This window comes from Cryptomeria japonica, chromosome 8 (assembly GCF_030272615.1).
Source record: "Cryptomeria japonica chromosome 8, Sugi_1.0, whole genome shotgun sequence".
NCBI classification, from domain to species: domain Eukaryota; kingdom Viridiplantae; phylum Streptophyta; class Pinopsida; order Cupressales; family Cupressaceae; genus Cryptomeria; species Cryptomeria japonica.
In genome coordinates, this window is record NC_081412.1 from 85,927,262 (window position 1) to 85,941,954 (window position 14,693).

The 14,693-nt window shown below is 31.8% G+C and overlaps 1 protein-coding gene across 1 annotated transcript; it reads right to left on the minus strand.

The window, feature by feature from the left end:
• Window positions 1–992: 992 nt before the first annotated feature.
• Window positions 993–2,709, minus strand: LOC131857533 (uncharacterized). Its single transcript, XM_059210198.1, has 2 exons — window positions 2,694–2,709; window positions 993–1,885 (listed from the first exon to the last, which is right to left on the minus strand). The coding sequence occupies exons 1-2, from the start codon at window positions 2,707–2,709 to the stop codon at window positions 993–995; spliced, it is 909 nt and encodes a 302-aa protein (XP_059066181.1).
• Between the last annotated feature and the right edge of the window lie 11,984 nt (window positions 2,710–14,693).

Consider the following 14,693-nt stretch of genomic DNA (forward strand, 5'->3'; position numbering starts at 1 on the left):
GTTTTTGAAGCTCGATTTATTCCAGGCCTTAATCTTATGTTTTAATGATTGAAGCCTTTTAAAAAAATTGAAACTAGGGGTGCCCATGGAAGTGTCTCCTTCCAGCACCCACACCTTGAGTTTTTCTTTAAAACTCGGGTCACACCACCACATACTGAGGAATTTGAATTAGCTCCTCTATTTCTGAGTCTCCTTCCCAATTGATAAAGAAATTGGTAAATGATCAGAGCCACACTAGGGAATAATGCAAGTGACCAATAACAAGTCCCCTGTCAACCACCAATCTCCAGCAAAAAACCTATCCAGTCTTTCTGATTTTTTAGAGAAGTTCAACCTTCTATTAATCCAGGTATATTTACCATTTTTCAGAATAATATCGATAAGCATATTGTGTTCAATGAAATCTCTGAAGTCCTCCATCACTTTTGAGCATTTTTTGAGACCTCCTTCTTTCTCATCCACATCCAGCTGAGCATTGAAATCCCCTACTATGATAGCTTTATCCTTCTCAACTAGAGATGCTTGCACTGTAATTTCTCTCAAAACCTTCAATTTGTCTTCAGTCTTCGTCAGGCCATATACATTAAAAATTGGAAAATGAAAATTTGTACCAATGTCTTTGATCTCACACGCCATCCAATTCTCATGGGAGGCAATGGGTACCACCTCGACATTAACTGGATTCCATACCACACCTAGGCCACCAGCAGTGTCGATTGCATCTTGAAATAAACCATCCCATTTAGAACAAGAATTAATGAACTGCCCAGTTTTATCTCCACCAAGCTTGGTCTCTTGTAAAAGTAACACATCAGGATTGTGAATACTCAAAAAATGCTTGACCAAGCATTTCTTGTCAGGGATCGATAGACCCCTGACATTCCAGGATGTGATTTTCATCTCTTACCAAGGGAGAGCCCTTCTCCCTTGGCTTTCTTCATAAAATCCAATACACTGATGATGTCTTTTTCCCTTGCTCTCTCCTCTCTTTTCTAACGATTGCTCCTCCTATCTCTAAAACCTTTGGCCTTCCCCAACAATGCATTAGCCGACTGACTGATACACCGTGGATCAATGTTTTCCAATTCATCTTCTTGAAACAAATCATCATCCGAACCCTTTTCAAATTCAAATTCGGTGTCTAAAAGTCCTTTGCAAGAAGAGTTGATTCTCGAGGTATTTGGGACCGCATCATTCTCCCTCCCTGCATTAATATTCAATCTCAAACATTCACCATTATCACCTAGGACCATGATTGAATCTTCCTTTCTTGTTTCCTTCGAATTGCAAGAGGTTGATTTCAAAGAAGTCGAAGGGTTCATCTCTTGGTTGTGTGTCTGACCAACATCACCGGATATCTTCCCTTCTTGATCTGTAACCATTTTTAATGAGTTCTCCGGCTTCCGCCTCCAAAACTGGGTTGGCTTCCCGAGGACATTTTTGGCCTTCCTCACAAGCATCTTGCATTCATCCAATCCATGAAACTTGCTCCCACATCTAGGGCATTCTTTAATTTCTTTTCCAATTTCCACTTGTTGGCGCCATTCACCACTTGAAGTTAAAAATGTGACTGACTTAGGAATCCTTTTAACCGTTGCAATCCTCAAACAGGCATATTTGCAGAGATCATCCTCATCATCAAAATCTACTTCCAATAGAGTCTCCAAGGTTTTGTCGATCTTTTCCAAAAGATCCTCACTCCAATATTCAATGGGTAAATTGTACAATTGAATCCATATCGGTGCAGAGTATACAGCCAATGGTATTGGATCAAAGTTCGGGGACCATGGTTGTAGATATATTGCGTGATTATTTACGAACCAATTCTCCTGATTGAGAATTCGATTTCCGTCTTCGTCATCTTCGAACAAGACCACGAAGAAGCCTTTTGGAATGAATTTAATGATAGTCTACAACCCCCAATTGCCTTCCACCCATTTTTTAATTTCTTTTCTTGACCAGTTCAACCCGATAATCCTTGCAATGACCGTGTGTTTTTCTCAGAAGAACACATCCTCCTCCAATTCCTTTGTAAAGTCGATGCATATCTCCTCCGAGTTTAGCCTTTTCCCTCCAAGGTCGCCATTAATGTCTAGCGGCATTTGCAGAAAAGATATTAGATTGTGGATTCTTAAGAAAAATTATAATAGGTTCTTTAGAATTGTGACTTTTAAATTTAGTGTTGAGATCAAAATTAATAAATTGTTAAATAAAACATAAACTAAAAAAATGCAAAGAAACCTTAATAAATAGTCTTGGTCTATTAAGAAGGGGGTTTATGTTTTTTTGTTTAAAATTAGAAGTATTCCCCACTACCTAGCCCAATGTCTATCAGCCTTACCTTGGCCTTACTTACTGCCAAGTTGGGGTCGGGAAGGAGTTGAGGCAAATGAAGGGGTCTTATGTTGCAAGAGTTTTTTATAATTATCGATTATGCAATATTTAAGTAACAATTCATACTTTTTTAAAAAATATTCATAAAACATTCAAGAAGGGGGCTTTTTTTTTAACCTCTACAATATCTTCGTGACCAAACCCAAGAACCGATTGTCTTACCTTTGTCTTATTTTGAAAATAAATTCTTAAAATTTATTTTCAAAATTGTGATTTTTAAATTTAATGTTGAGATCAAATTAATAAATTCTAAAATAAAACATAAACTATAAAAAATGCAAAGAAAACAAGACACAAACCTTTAAAAATGGTCATGGCCTATTAAGAAAGGGACATATTTTTTAAATTATAAGCATTCCCCACGACCCAACCCACTGTCTGTCTGCCTTACCTTGGTCTTACTTACTGCCAAGTTGGGGTCAGGAAATAGTTGAGGCAAATGAAAGGGAGTTTATGTTGCGAGAGTTATTTATAATTATTGATTGTGCATTATTTTAGTAACAATTCATACTTTAAAAAAAAATATTCATAAAACATTTAGGAATGGGGTTTATATTTTTTTTAACCTTTAGAAATATCCACATGACCCAACCCAAAGCACGTTTGTCTTACCTTGGTCTTACATATTGCCAAGTTGGAGTCAAAAAAGGGCTGAGGCGAAGGAAGGGGTTAAAATTTAATTTCAAAATTGTGATTTTTAAATTTAGTGTTAAGATCAAAATTAATAAATTGTTAAATAAAACATAAATTAAAAAAAAATGCAAAGAAAATGAGACACAAACCTTAAAAAATGATCTTGACTTATTAAGAAGGGGCTTATGTTTTTTTTTTAATTAGAGGCATTCCCCACGACCCAACCCAACGCTTATCCACCTTACATTGGTCTTACTTACTATCAAGTTGGGGTCAAGAAGGAACTGAGACGAAGGAAAGGGGGCTAAATTTTATTTTCCAGAATTGTGATTTTTAAATTTAGTGTTGAGTTCAAAATTAATAAATTAATAAATTCTTAAATAAAAGTAAAAATTAAAACGCAAAACAAAATGAGACACAAACCTTAAAAAATAGTTTTGGCCTTATAAGAAAGGGACTTATGTTTTTTTTTTAATTAGAGGCATTCCCCACGACTCAACCCAACGCATGTCCACCTGACATTGGTCTTACTTGCTGGCAAATTGGGGTCAAAAAAGAGTTGAGGCAAACGAAAGAACTTATGTGAAGGTTGTTTATAATTATCAATTCTGCATTATTTTAGTAACAATTCATACTTTATTTTTAAATATTCATAAAATATTTAACAAACGGGCTTATGTTTTATTTTTACCTCTAAAATATCTTTGTGACCCAACCTAAGGTCCGTCTATCTTACCTTGGTCTTACTTACTGCCAAGTTGGGGTCAAAAACAAGTTGAGGCGAAGGAAGGGGGGCTAAAATTTATTTTCAGAATTGTGATTTTTAAATTTAGTGTTGAAATCAAAATTACTAAATTATTAAATAAAAATAAAATAAAATGCAAAAAAAATGAGAAACAAACCTTGACCTATTAAGAACCGATTTGTTTTACCTTGGTCTTACTTACTATCAAGTTGGGGTCAAGAAGGAGCTGAGGCGAAGAAAGAGGGGCTAAATTTTATTTTCAAAATTGTGATTTTTAAATTGTGTTGAGATCAAAATTAATAATTTTTTAAATAAAATGCAAAAAAATGAGACACAAACCTTAAAAAATGGCATTGGTCTATTAAGAAGGGGTTTCTATTTTTTTAAAATTAAAGGCATTCCCCACGACCCAACTCAACGTCTATCCACCTTACCTTGATCTTACTTACTGTCAAGTTGGGGTCAAAGAGCTGAAGCGAACGAAGGGGGTTTATGTGAGTGTTATTTATAATTATCGTTTCTGCATTATTTTAGTAACAATTCATACTTTGTTTTTAAATATTCATAAAACATTTTTAAAATAGGCTTATGTTTTATTTTTATTTCTAGAGTATCCTCGTGACCCAGCCTAAGGTTCGTTTGTCTTACCTTGGTCTTACTTACTGTCAAGTTGGAGTCAAGAAGGAGATGAGGCGAAAGAAGAGGGCTTGTGTTGTGAGGTGAAGGAAGGAGGCTAAAATTTATTTCAAAATTTAGTGTTGAGATCAAAATTAATAATTTTTTAAATAAAACATAAACTAAAAAAAAATGCAAAGAAATATAAAACACAAATATTAAAAAATGGTGTTGGCTTATTGATCTTTCTTTAGACTGTTAGAAAACATGACCTCAAGGAATAACCATCATTTATATCAAGACAATCTATTTTTGGGGTCAAGAAGGAGGGAAGGAAGGGGTTAAAATTTATTTTCAAAATTGTGATTTTTAAATTAAGTGCTGAGATCAAAACTAATAAATTGTTAAATTAAACATAAATTAAAAAAAATGCAAAGACAACGAAACACAAACCTTAAAAAATGATCTTGGCCTATTAAGAAGGTGCTTATATTTTTTTTTAAATTAAAGGCACTCTTCGCGACCCAACCCAACGTCTGTCCACCTTACCTTGGTCTTACTTACTGCCAAGTTGGGATCAAGGAGTTGAGGCAAACGAAGGGGGGCTTATGTGAGGGTTATTTATAATTATTGACTCTGCATTATTTTAACAATAATTCATACTTTGTTTTTAAATATTCATAAAACATTTAACAAACGGGCTTATGTTTTATTTTTATCTCATAAGTATCCCCGTGACCTAGCCTAAGGTCCGTTTGTCTTACCTTGGTCTTACTTATTGTCAAATTGGGGTCAATAAGGAACTGAGACGAAGGAAGAGGGGCTAAATTTTATTTTTCAGAATTGTGATTTTTAAATTTAGTATTGAGTTTAAAATTAATAAATTCTTAAATTAAAATACAAAAAAAATGAAACACAAACCTTAAAAAATAGTCTTAGCCTATTAAGAAGGGGTTTATGTTTTTCTTTTAAATTATAGACATTCCCCACGATTCAACCCAATGCATGTCCACCTTGCCTTAGTCTTATTTACTGCCAAGTTGGGGTCAAGAAGGAGTTGAGGCAAACGAAAGGGGCTTATGTGAAGGTTATTTATAATTATCGATTCTGCATTATTTTAATAACAATTTATACTTTGTTTTTAAATATTCATAAAACATTTAACAAACGGGTTTATGTTTTATTTTTACCTTTAGAGTATCCCCGTGACCCAACCTCAGGTCTGTCTGCCTTACTTTGATCTTACTTACTGCCAAGTTGGGGTCAAAAAGGAGCCGAAGCGAAGGAAGGGAGGCTATAATTTATTTTTAGAATTTGTGATTTTTAAATTTAGTGTTGAGATCAAAATTAATAAATTATTAAATAAAATAAAATGAGAAACAAACATTAAAAAATGGTCTTGGCCTATTAAGAACCGGTCTGCTTTACCTTGGTCTTACTTATTGTCAAGTTGGAGTCAAGAAATAGCTGAGACGAAGGAAGGGGGCTTGTATTGTGAAGTAAAGGAAGGGGGCTAAAATTTATTTCACAGTTGTGATTTTTAAATTTAGTGTTGAGATCAAAATAAATAATTTTTTAAATAAAACATAAATTAAAAAAAAATGCAAATAAAAACAAGACACAAACCTTAAGGAATGGTCTTGTCCAATTGATCTTTTTTTAGACTGTTAGAAAACATGACCTCAAGGAATAACCATCCTTCCTATCAAGATAATCTATTTTTGGGGTCAAGAAGGAGCTGAGGCGAAGGAAGGGGTTAAAATTTATTTTCAAAATTGTGATTTTTAAATTTAGTGTTGAGATCAAAATTAATAAATTGTTAAATAAAACATAAATTTTTAAATAAAAAATGAGACACAAACATTAAAAAATGATCTTTGACTGTTAAGAAAGGGCTTATGTTTTTTTTTTTAAATTAGAGGCATTCCTCATGACCCAACCCAACGGCTGTCCACCTTATCTTGGTCTTACTTACTGCCAAGTTGGAGTCAAAAAGGAATTAAGGCGAACGAAGGGAGCTTATGTGAGGGTTATTTATAATTATCAATTATGCATTATTTTAATAACAATTCACACATTGTTTTTAAATATTATTTTTACCTCTAGAGTATCCCTATCACCCAGCCTAAGGTTCGTCTGTCTTACCTTGGTCTTACTTACTGTCAAGTTGGAATCAAAAAAGAGCTAAGACGAATGAAAGGGGGCTTATGTTGTGAGGTAAAGGAAGGGGGCTAAAATTTATTTCAAAATTGTGATTTTTAAATTTAGTTGAGATCAAAATTAATAAATTATTAAAGAAAATGAGGCACAAACATTAAAAAATGATTTTGGTCTATTAAGACGTTGCTTAAGTTTTTTTTTAAATTAGAGACATTCTCCACGACCCAACCCAACGCCTATCCACCTTACCTTGATCTTATTGTCAAGTTGGGGTCAAAAAGGAGTTGAGGCGAACGAAAGATGCTTATATGAGGGTTATTTATAATTATCAATTCTGCATTATTTTAATAACAATTCATACTTTGTTTTTAAATATTCATAAAACATTTAAGAAAGGGGGCTTATGTTTTATTTTTACCTCTAGAGTATCCCTGTGACCCAGCCTAAGGTCCGTCTGCCTTGGTCTTACTTATTGCCAAGTTGGGGTCAAGAAGGAGCTGAGGCAAAGGAAGGGGGTCTAAATTTTATTTTTTAGAATTGTGATTTTTAAATTTAGTGTTGAGTTTAAAATTAATAAATTCTTAAATTAAAATGCAAAAAAAATGAAACACAAACCTTAAAAAATGGTCTTAGCCTATCAAGAAGAGGTTCATGTTTTTCTTTTAAATTAGAGACATTCCCCACGACTCAACCCAACGCTTGTCCACCTTACCTTGGTCTTACTTACTACCAAGTTGGGGTCAAGAAGGAGTTAAGGCAAACGAAAGGGGCTTATGTGAAGGTTATTTATAATTATCGATTCTACATTATTTCAATAACAATTCATACTTTGTTTTTAAATATTCATAAAACATTTAACAAACGGGCTTATGTTTTATTTTTATCTTTACAGTATCCCCGTGACCCAGCCTAAGGTCCGTTTGTCTTACCTTGGTCTAACTTACTGCCAAGTTGGGGTCAAGAAGGAGTTGAGGCTAAGGAAGGGAGGCTAAAATTTATTTTCAGAATTGTGATTTTAAATTTAGTGTTGAGATCAAAATTAATAAATTATTAAATAGAAATAAAATAAATTGCAAAAAAATGAGAAACAAACCTTAAAAAATGGTTTTGGTCTATTAAGAATTGGTCTGTCTTACCTTAATCTTACTTATTGTCAAATTGGGGTCAAGAAAGAGCTCAGGCGAAGTAAGGAGGGCTAAAATTTATTTTCAAAATTGTGATTTTTAAATTTAGTGTTCAGATCAAAATTAATAAATTCTTAAATAAAATGCAAAAAAATGAGACACAAACCTTAAAAAATGGTCTTGGCTTATTAAGAAGGGGCTTCTAGGTTTTTTTAAATTAGAGGCATTCTCCATGACCCAGCTCAACGCCTGTCCACCTTACCTTGGTCTTACTTACTAAAGAGTTATTTATAATTATCGTTTCTGCATTATTTTACTAACAATTCATACTTTGTTTTTAAACATTCATAAAACATTTAAGGTAGAGGTTTATGTTTTATTTTTACCTCTAAAGTATCTCCGTGACCCAGCCTAAGGTCTGTCTATCTTACCTTGGTCTTACTTACTGTCAAGTTAGAGTCAAGAAGGAGCTTAGGCGAAGAAAGGGGGCTAAAAAAAATTTCAAAATTGTGATTTATAAATTTAGTGTTGAGATCAAAATTAATAATTTTTTAAATAAAACATAAACTAAAAAAATTGCAAAGAAAAACAAGACACAAACATTAAGGAATTGTCTTGTCCTATTGATCTTTCTTTAGACTGTTAGAAAACATGACCTAAAAAATAACCATTCTTATCAAGACAATCTATTTTTTGGGTCAATAATGAGCTGAGGCGAAGGAAAGGGTTAAAATTTATTTTCAAAATTGTGATTTTTAAATTTAGTGTTGAGATCAAAATTAATAAATTGTTAAACAAAACATAAATTGTTAAAGAAAATGAGACACAAACATTAAAAAATGATTTTGGTCTATTAAGACGGTGCTTAAGTTTTTTTTTAAATTAGAGACATTTCCCACAACCCAACCCAACGCCTATCCACCTTACTTTGGTCTTACTTACTGCCAAGTTGGGGTCAAAAAGGAGTTGAGGCGAACGAAAGAGGCTTATGTAAGGGTTATTTATAATTATCAATTCTGCATTATTTTAATAACAATTCAAACTTTGTTTTTAAATATTCATAAAACATTTAAGAAAGAGACTTATGTTTTATTTTTACCTCTGGAGTATCCCTGTGACCCAGCCTAAGGTCTGTTTGCCTTACCTTGGTCTTACTTATTGCCAAGTTGGGTTTAAGAAGGGGCTGCGGTAAAGGAATGGGACCTAAATTTTATTTTTCAGAATTGTGATTTTTAGATTTAGTGTTGAGTTTAAAATTAATAAATTCTTAAATTAAAATGCAAAAAAAATGAAACACAAACCTTAAAAAATGGTCTTAGCCTATTACGAAGGGGTTTATGTTTTTCTTTTAAATTAGAGACATTCCCCACGACCCAACTCAGCGCATGTCCACCTTACCTTGGTCTTACTTACTGCCAAGTTGGAGTCAAGAAGAAGTTGAGGCAAACGAAAGGGGCTTATGTGAAGGTTATTTATAATTATCAATTATGCATTATTTCAATAACAATTCATACTTTGTTTTTAAATATTCATAAAACATTTAACAAACGACCTTATGTTTTATTTTTATCTTTACAGTATCCCCATGACTCAGCCTAAGATCTGTCTGCCTTACCTTGGTCTAACTTACTGTCAAGTTGGGGTCAAGAAGGAGCTAAGGCGAAGGAAAGGGGGGCTAAAATTTATTTTCAGAATTGTGATTTTTAAATTTAGTGTTGAGATCAAAATTAATAAATTATTAAATAAAAATAAAATAAAATAAAATACAAAAAAAAATGAAAAACAAATCTTAAAAAATGGTTTTGGTCTATTAAGAATCGATCTGTCTTACCTTAGTCTTACTTATTGTCAAGTTGGGGTCAAGAAGGAGCTAAGGCGAAGGAAAGAGGGCTAAAATTTATTTTCAGAATTGTGATTTTAAAATTTAGTGTTGAGATCTAAATTAATAAATTTGTTAAATAAAATGCAAAAAAATGAGACACAAACCTTAAAAAATGGTCTTGGCCCATTAAGAAGGGGCTTCTGGTTTTTTTTAAATTAGAGGCATTCCCCACGATCCAACTCAACACATGTCCACCTTACCTTGGTCTTACTTACTAAAGAGTTATTTATAATTATCGTTTCTCCATTATTTTACTAACAATTCATACTTTATTTTTAAGCATTCATAAAACATTTAAGATAAAGGTTCATGTTTTATTTTTACCTCTAGAGTATCCCCATGACCCAGCCTAAGGTCTGTCTATCTTACCTTGGTCTTACTTACTATCAAGTTAGAGTCAAGAAGGAGCTTATGCGAAGGAATGAGACCAAAAAAAATTTTAGAATTGTGATTTTTAAATTTAGTGTTGAGATCAAAATTAATAATTTTTTAAATAAAACATAAACTAAAAAAAATGCAAAGAAAAACAAGACACAAACATTAAGGAATTGTCTTGTCCTATTGATCTTTCTTTAGACTGTTAGAAAACATGACCTCAAAGAATAACCATTCTTCTTATCAAGACAATCTATTTTTTGGATCAATAAAGAGCTGAGGCGAAGGAAAGGGTTAAAATTTATTTTCAAAATTGTGATTTTTAAATTTAGTGTTGAGATCAAAATTAATAAATTGTTAAACAAAACATAAATTGTTAAAAAAAATGAGAGACAAATATTAAAAAACGATTTTGGTCTATAAAGATGGCACTTTATTTTTTTTTAAATTAAAAACATTCCCCACGACCCAACCCAATGCCTATCCACCTTACCTTGATCTTACTGCCAAGTTGGGGTCAAAAAGGAGTTGAGGCGAACGAAGGAGGCTTATGTAAAGGTTATTTATAATTATCAATTCTATATTATTTTAATAACAATTCATAATTTATTTTTAAATATTCATAAAACATTTAAGAAAGAAAATTATGTTTTATTTTTAACTCTGGAGTATCCCTGTGACCCAACCTAAAATCCGTCTGCCTTACCTTGGTCTTACTTATTTCCAAGTCGGGGTCAAGAAGGGGTTGGGGCAAAGGAAGGGGGCCTAAATTTTAATTTTCAGAATTGTGATTTTTAAATTTAGTGTTGAGTTTAAAATTAATAAATTCTTAAATTAAAATACAAAAAAAATGAAACACAAACCTTAAAAAATGGTCTTAGCCTATTAAGAAGGGGTTTATGTTTTTCTTTTAAATTAGAGACATTCCTCACGACTCAACCCAATGTCTATCCACCTTACCTTGGTCTTACTTACTGCCAAGTTGGGGTCAAGAAAGAGTTGAAGCAAACGAAAGGGGCTTATGTGAAGGTTATTTATAATTATCGATTCTGCATTATTTCAATAACAATTCATACTTTGTTTTTAAATATTCATAAAACATTTAACAAACGGGCTTATATTTTATTTTTACCTTTAGAGTATCTCCATGACCCAGCCTAAGGTTCGTCTGCCTTACCTTTGTCTAACTTACTGCCAAGTTGGGGTCAAGAAGGAGCTGAAGCGAAAGAAAGGGGGGCTAAAATTTATTTTTAGAATTGTGATTTTTAAATTTATTTTTGAGATCAGAATTAATAAATTATTAAATAAAAATAAAGTAAAATAAAATAAATTGCAAAAAAAAAAAAAAAAAAAAAAACCTTTAAAAATGGTTTTGGTCTATTAAGAATCGGTCCGTCTTACCTTAGTCTTATTTATTGTCAAGTTGAGGTCAAAAAGGAGCTGAGGTGAATGAAGGAGGGCTAAAATTTATTTTCAGAATTGTGATTTTAAAATTTAGTGTTGAGATCAAAATTAATAAATTTTTAAATAAAATGCAAAAAAACGAGACACAAACCTTAAAAAATGGTCTTGGCCTATTAAGAAGGTGCTTTTGGTTTTTTTTTAATTAGAGGCATTCACCACGATCCAACTCAACGCCTGTCCACTTTACCTTGGTCTTACTTACTAAAGAGTTATTTATAGTTATTGTTTCTACATTATTTTAGTAACAATTCATACTTTGTTTTTAAACATTCATAAAACATTTAAGATAGAGACTTATATTTTATTTTTACCTCTAGAGTATCTCCGTGACCCAGCCTAAGGTCTATCTATCTTACCTTGGTTTTACTTACTGTCAAGTTAGAGTCAAAAAGAAGCTTAAACGAAGGAAGGGGGCTAAAAAAAATTTCAGAATTGTGATTTTTAAATTTAGTGTTGAGATCAAAATTAATAATTTTTTAAATAAAACATAAACTAAAAAAAAGGCAAAAAAAAACAAGACACAAACATTAAGGAATTGTCTTGTCCAATTGATCTTTCTTTAGACTGTTAGAAAACATGACCTCAAAGAATAACCAATCTTCTTATCAAAACAATCTATTTTTTGGCTCACTAAGGAGCTGAGGCAAAGGAAAGGGTTAAATTTTATTTTCAAAATTGTGATTTTTAAATTTAGTGTTGAAATCAAAATTAATAAATTGTTAAAGAAAATGAGACACAAACATTAAAAAATGATTTTGGTCTATTAAGACGGCGCTTAAGTTTTTTTTTAAATTAGAGACATTCCCCACGACCCAACCTAACACCTATCCACCTTACCTTGGTCTTACTTACTGCCAAGTTGGGGTCAAAAAGGAGTTTAAGCAAACCAAGGAGGTTTATATGATGCTTATTTATAATTATCAATTCTGCATTATTTTAATAACAATTCGTACTTTGTTTTTAAATATTCATAAAACATTTAAGAAAAAGACTTATGTTTTATTTTTACCTCTGGAGTATCCCTGTGACCCAGCCTAAAATCCGTCTGCCTTACTTTGGTCTTAGTTATTGCCAAGTTGGGGTCAAGAAGGGGCTAGGGCAAAGGAAGGGGCCTAAATTTTATTTTTCAGAATTGTGATTTTTAAATTTAGTGTTGAATTTAAAATTAATAAATTTTTAAATTAAAATGCAAAAAAAATGAAACACAAACCTTAAAAAATGGTCTTAGCCTATTAAGAAGGAGTTTATGTTTTTCTTTTAAATTAGAGACATTCCCCACGACTCAACCCAACGCCTGTCCACCTTACTTTGGTCTTACTTACTGCCAAGTTGGGGTCAATAAAGAGTTGAGGCAAACGAAAGGGGCTTATGTGAAGGTTATTTATAATTATCGATTCTGCATTATTTCAATAACAATTCATACTTTGTTTTTAAATATTCATAAAACATTTAACAAATGGACTTATGTTTTATTTTTACCTTTAGAGTATCCACATGACCCAGCCTAAGGTCCATATGTCTTACCTTGGTCTAACTTACTGCCAAGTTGGGGTCAAGAAGGAGCATAGGCGAATGAAAGAGGAGCTAAAATTTATTTTCACAATTGTGATTTTTAAATATAGTGTTGAGATCAAAATTAATAAATTATTGAACAAAAATAAAATAAATTGCAAAAAAAAATGAGAAACAAACCTTAAAAAATAGTTTTGGTCTATTAAAAATCGGTCTGTCTTACCTTAGTCTTATTTATTGTCAAGTTGGGGTCAAGAAGGAACTGAGGCGAAGGAAGGAGAGTTAAAATTTATTTTTAGAATTGTGATTTTAAAATTTATTGTTGAAATCAAAATTAATAAATTTGTTAAATAAAATACAAAAAAATGAGACACAAACCTTAAAAAATGGTCTTAGCCTATTAAGTAGGGGCTTTTGGTTTTTTTTAAATTAGAGACATTCCCCACGATCCAACTCAACGCCTGTCCACCTTACCTTGGTCTTACTTACTAAATAGTTATTTATAATTATCGTTTCTGCATTATTTACTAACACTTCATACTTTATTTTTAAACATTCATAAAACATTTAAGATAAAGGCTTATGTTTTATTTTTACCTCTAGAATATCCATGTGACCCAGCCTAAGGTCTGTCTATCTTACCTTGGTCTTACTTACTGTCAAGTTAGAGTCAAGAAGGAGCTTAGGCGAAGGAAGAGTGCTAAAAAAAAATTCAGAATTGTGATTTTTAAATTTAGTGTTGAGATCAAAATTAATAATTTTTTAAATAAAACATAAACTAAAAAAAATGCAAAGAAAAACAAGACACAAACATTAAGGAATTGTCTTGTTCTATTGATCTTTATTTAGACTGTTAGAAAACATCACCTCAAAGAATAATCATTCTTCTTATCAAGACAATCTATTTTTTGGGTCAATAAAGAGCTGAGGCGAAGGAAAGGGTTAAAATTTATTTTCAAAATTGTGATTTTTAAATTTAGTGTTGAAATCAAAATTAATAAATTGTTAAACAAAACATAAATTGTTAAAGAAAAATGAGACACAAACATTAAAAAATGATTTTGGTCTATTAAGACGGCGGTTAAGTTTTTTTTTAAATTAGAGACATTCCCCACGACCCGACCCAACGCCTATCCACCTTACCTTGGTCTTACTTACTGCCAAATTGGGGTCAAAAAGAAGTTGAGGCGATCGAAGGAGACTTATGTGATGCTTATTTATAATTATCAATTCTACATTATTTTAATAACAATTCGTACTTTGTTTTTAAATATTCATAAAACATTTAAGAAAGAGACTTATGTTTTATTTTTACCTCTAGAGTATCCCTGTGACCCAGCCTAAAATCTGTCTGTCTTACCTTGGTCTTACTTATTGCCAAGTTGGGGTCAAGAAGGGGCTGGGGCAAAGGAAGGGGGCCTAAATTTTATTTTTCAGAATTGTAATTTTTAAATTTAGTGTTGAATTTAAAATTAATAAATTTCTTAAATTAAAATGCAAAAAAAATGAAACACAAACCTTAAAAAATGGTCTTAGCCTATTAAGAAGGGATTTATGTTTTTCTTTTAAATTAGAGACATTCTCCACGACTCAACCCAATGTTTGTCCACCTTACCTTGGTCTTACTTACTGCCAAGTTGGACTCAAGAAGGAGTTGAGGCAAACGAAAGGGGCTTATGTGAACGTTATTTATAATTATCGATTCTGCATTATTTCAATAACAATTCATACTTTGTTTTTAAATATTCATAAAACATTTAACAAACGGGCTTATGTTTTATTTTTACCT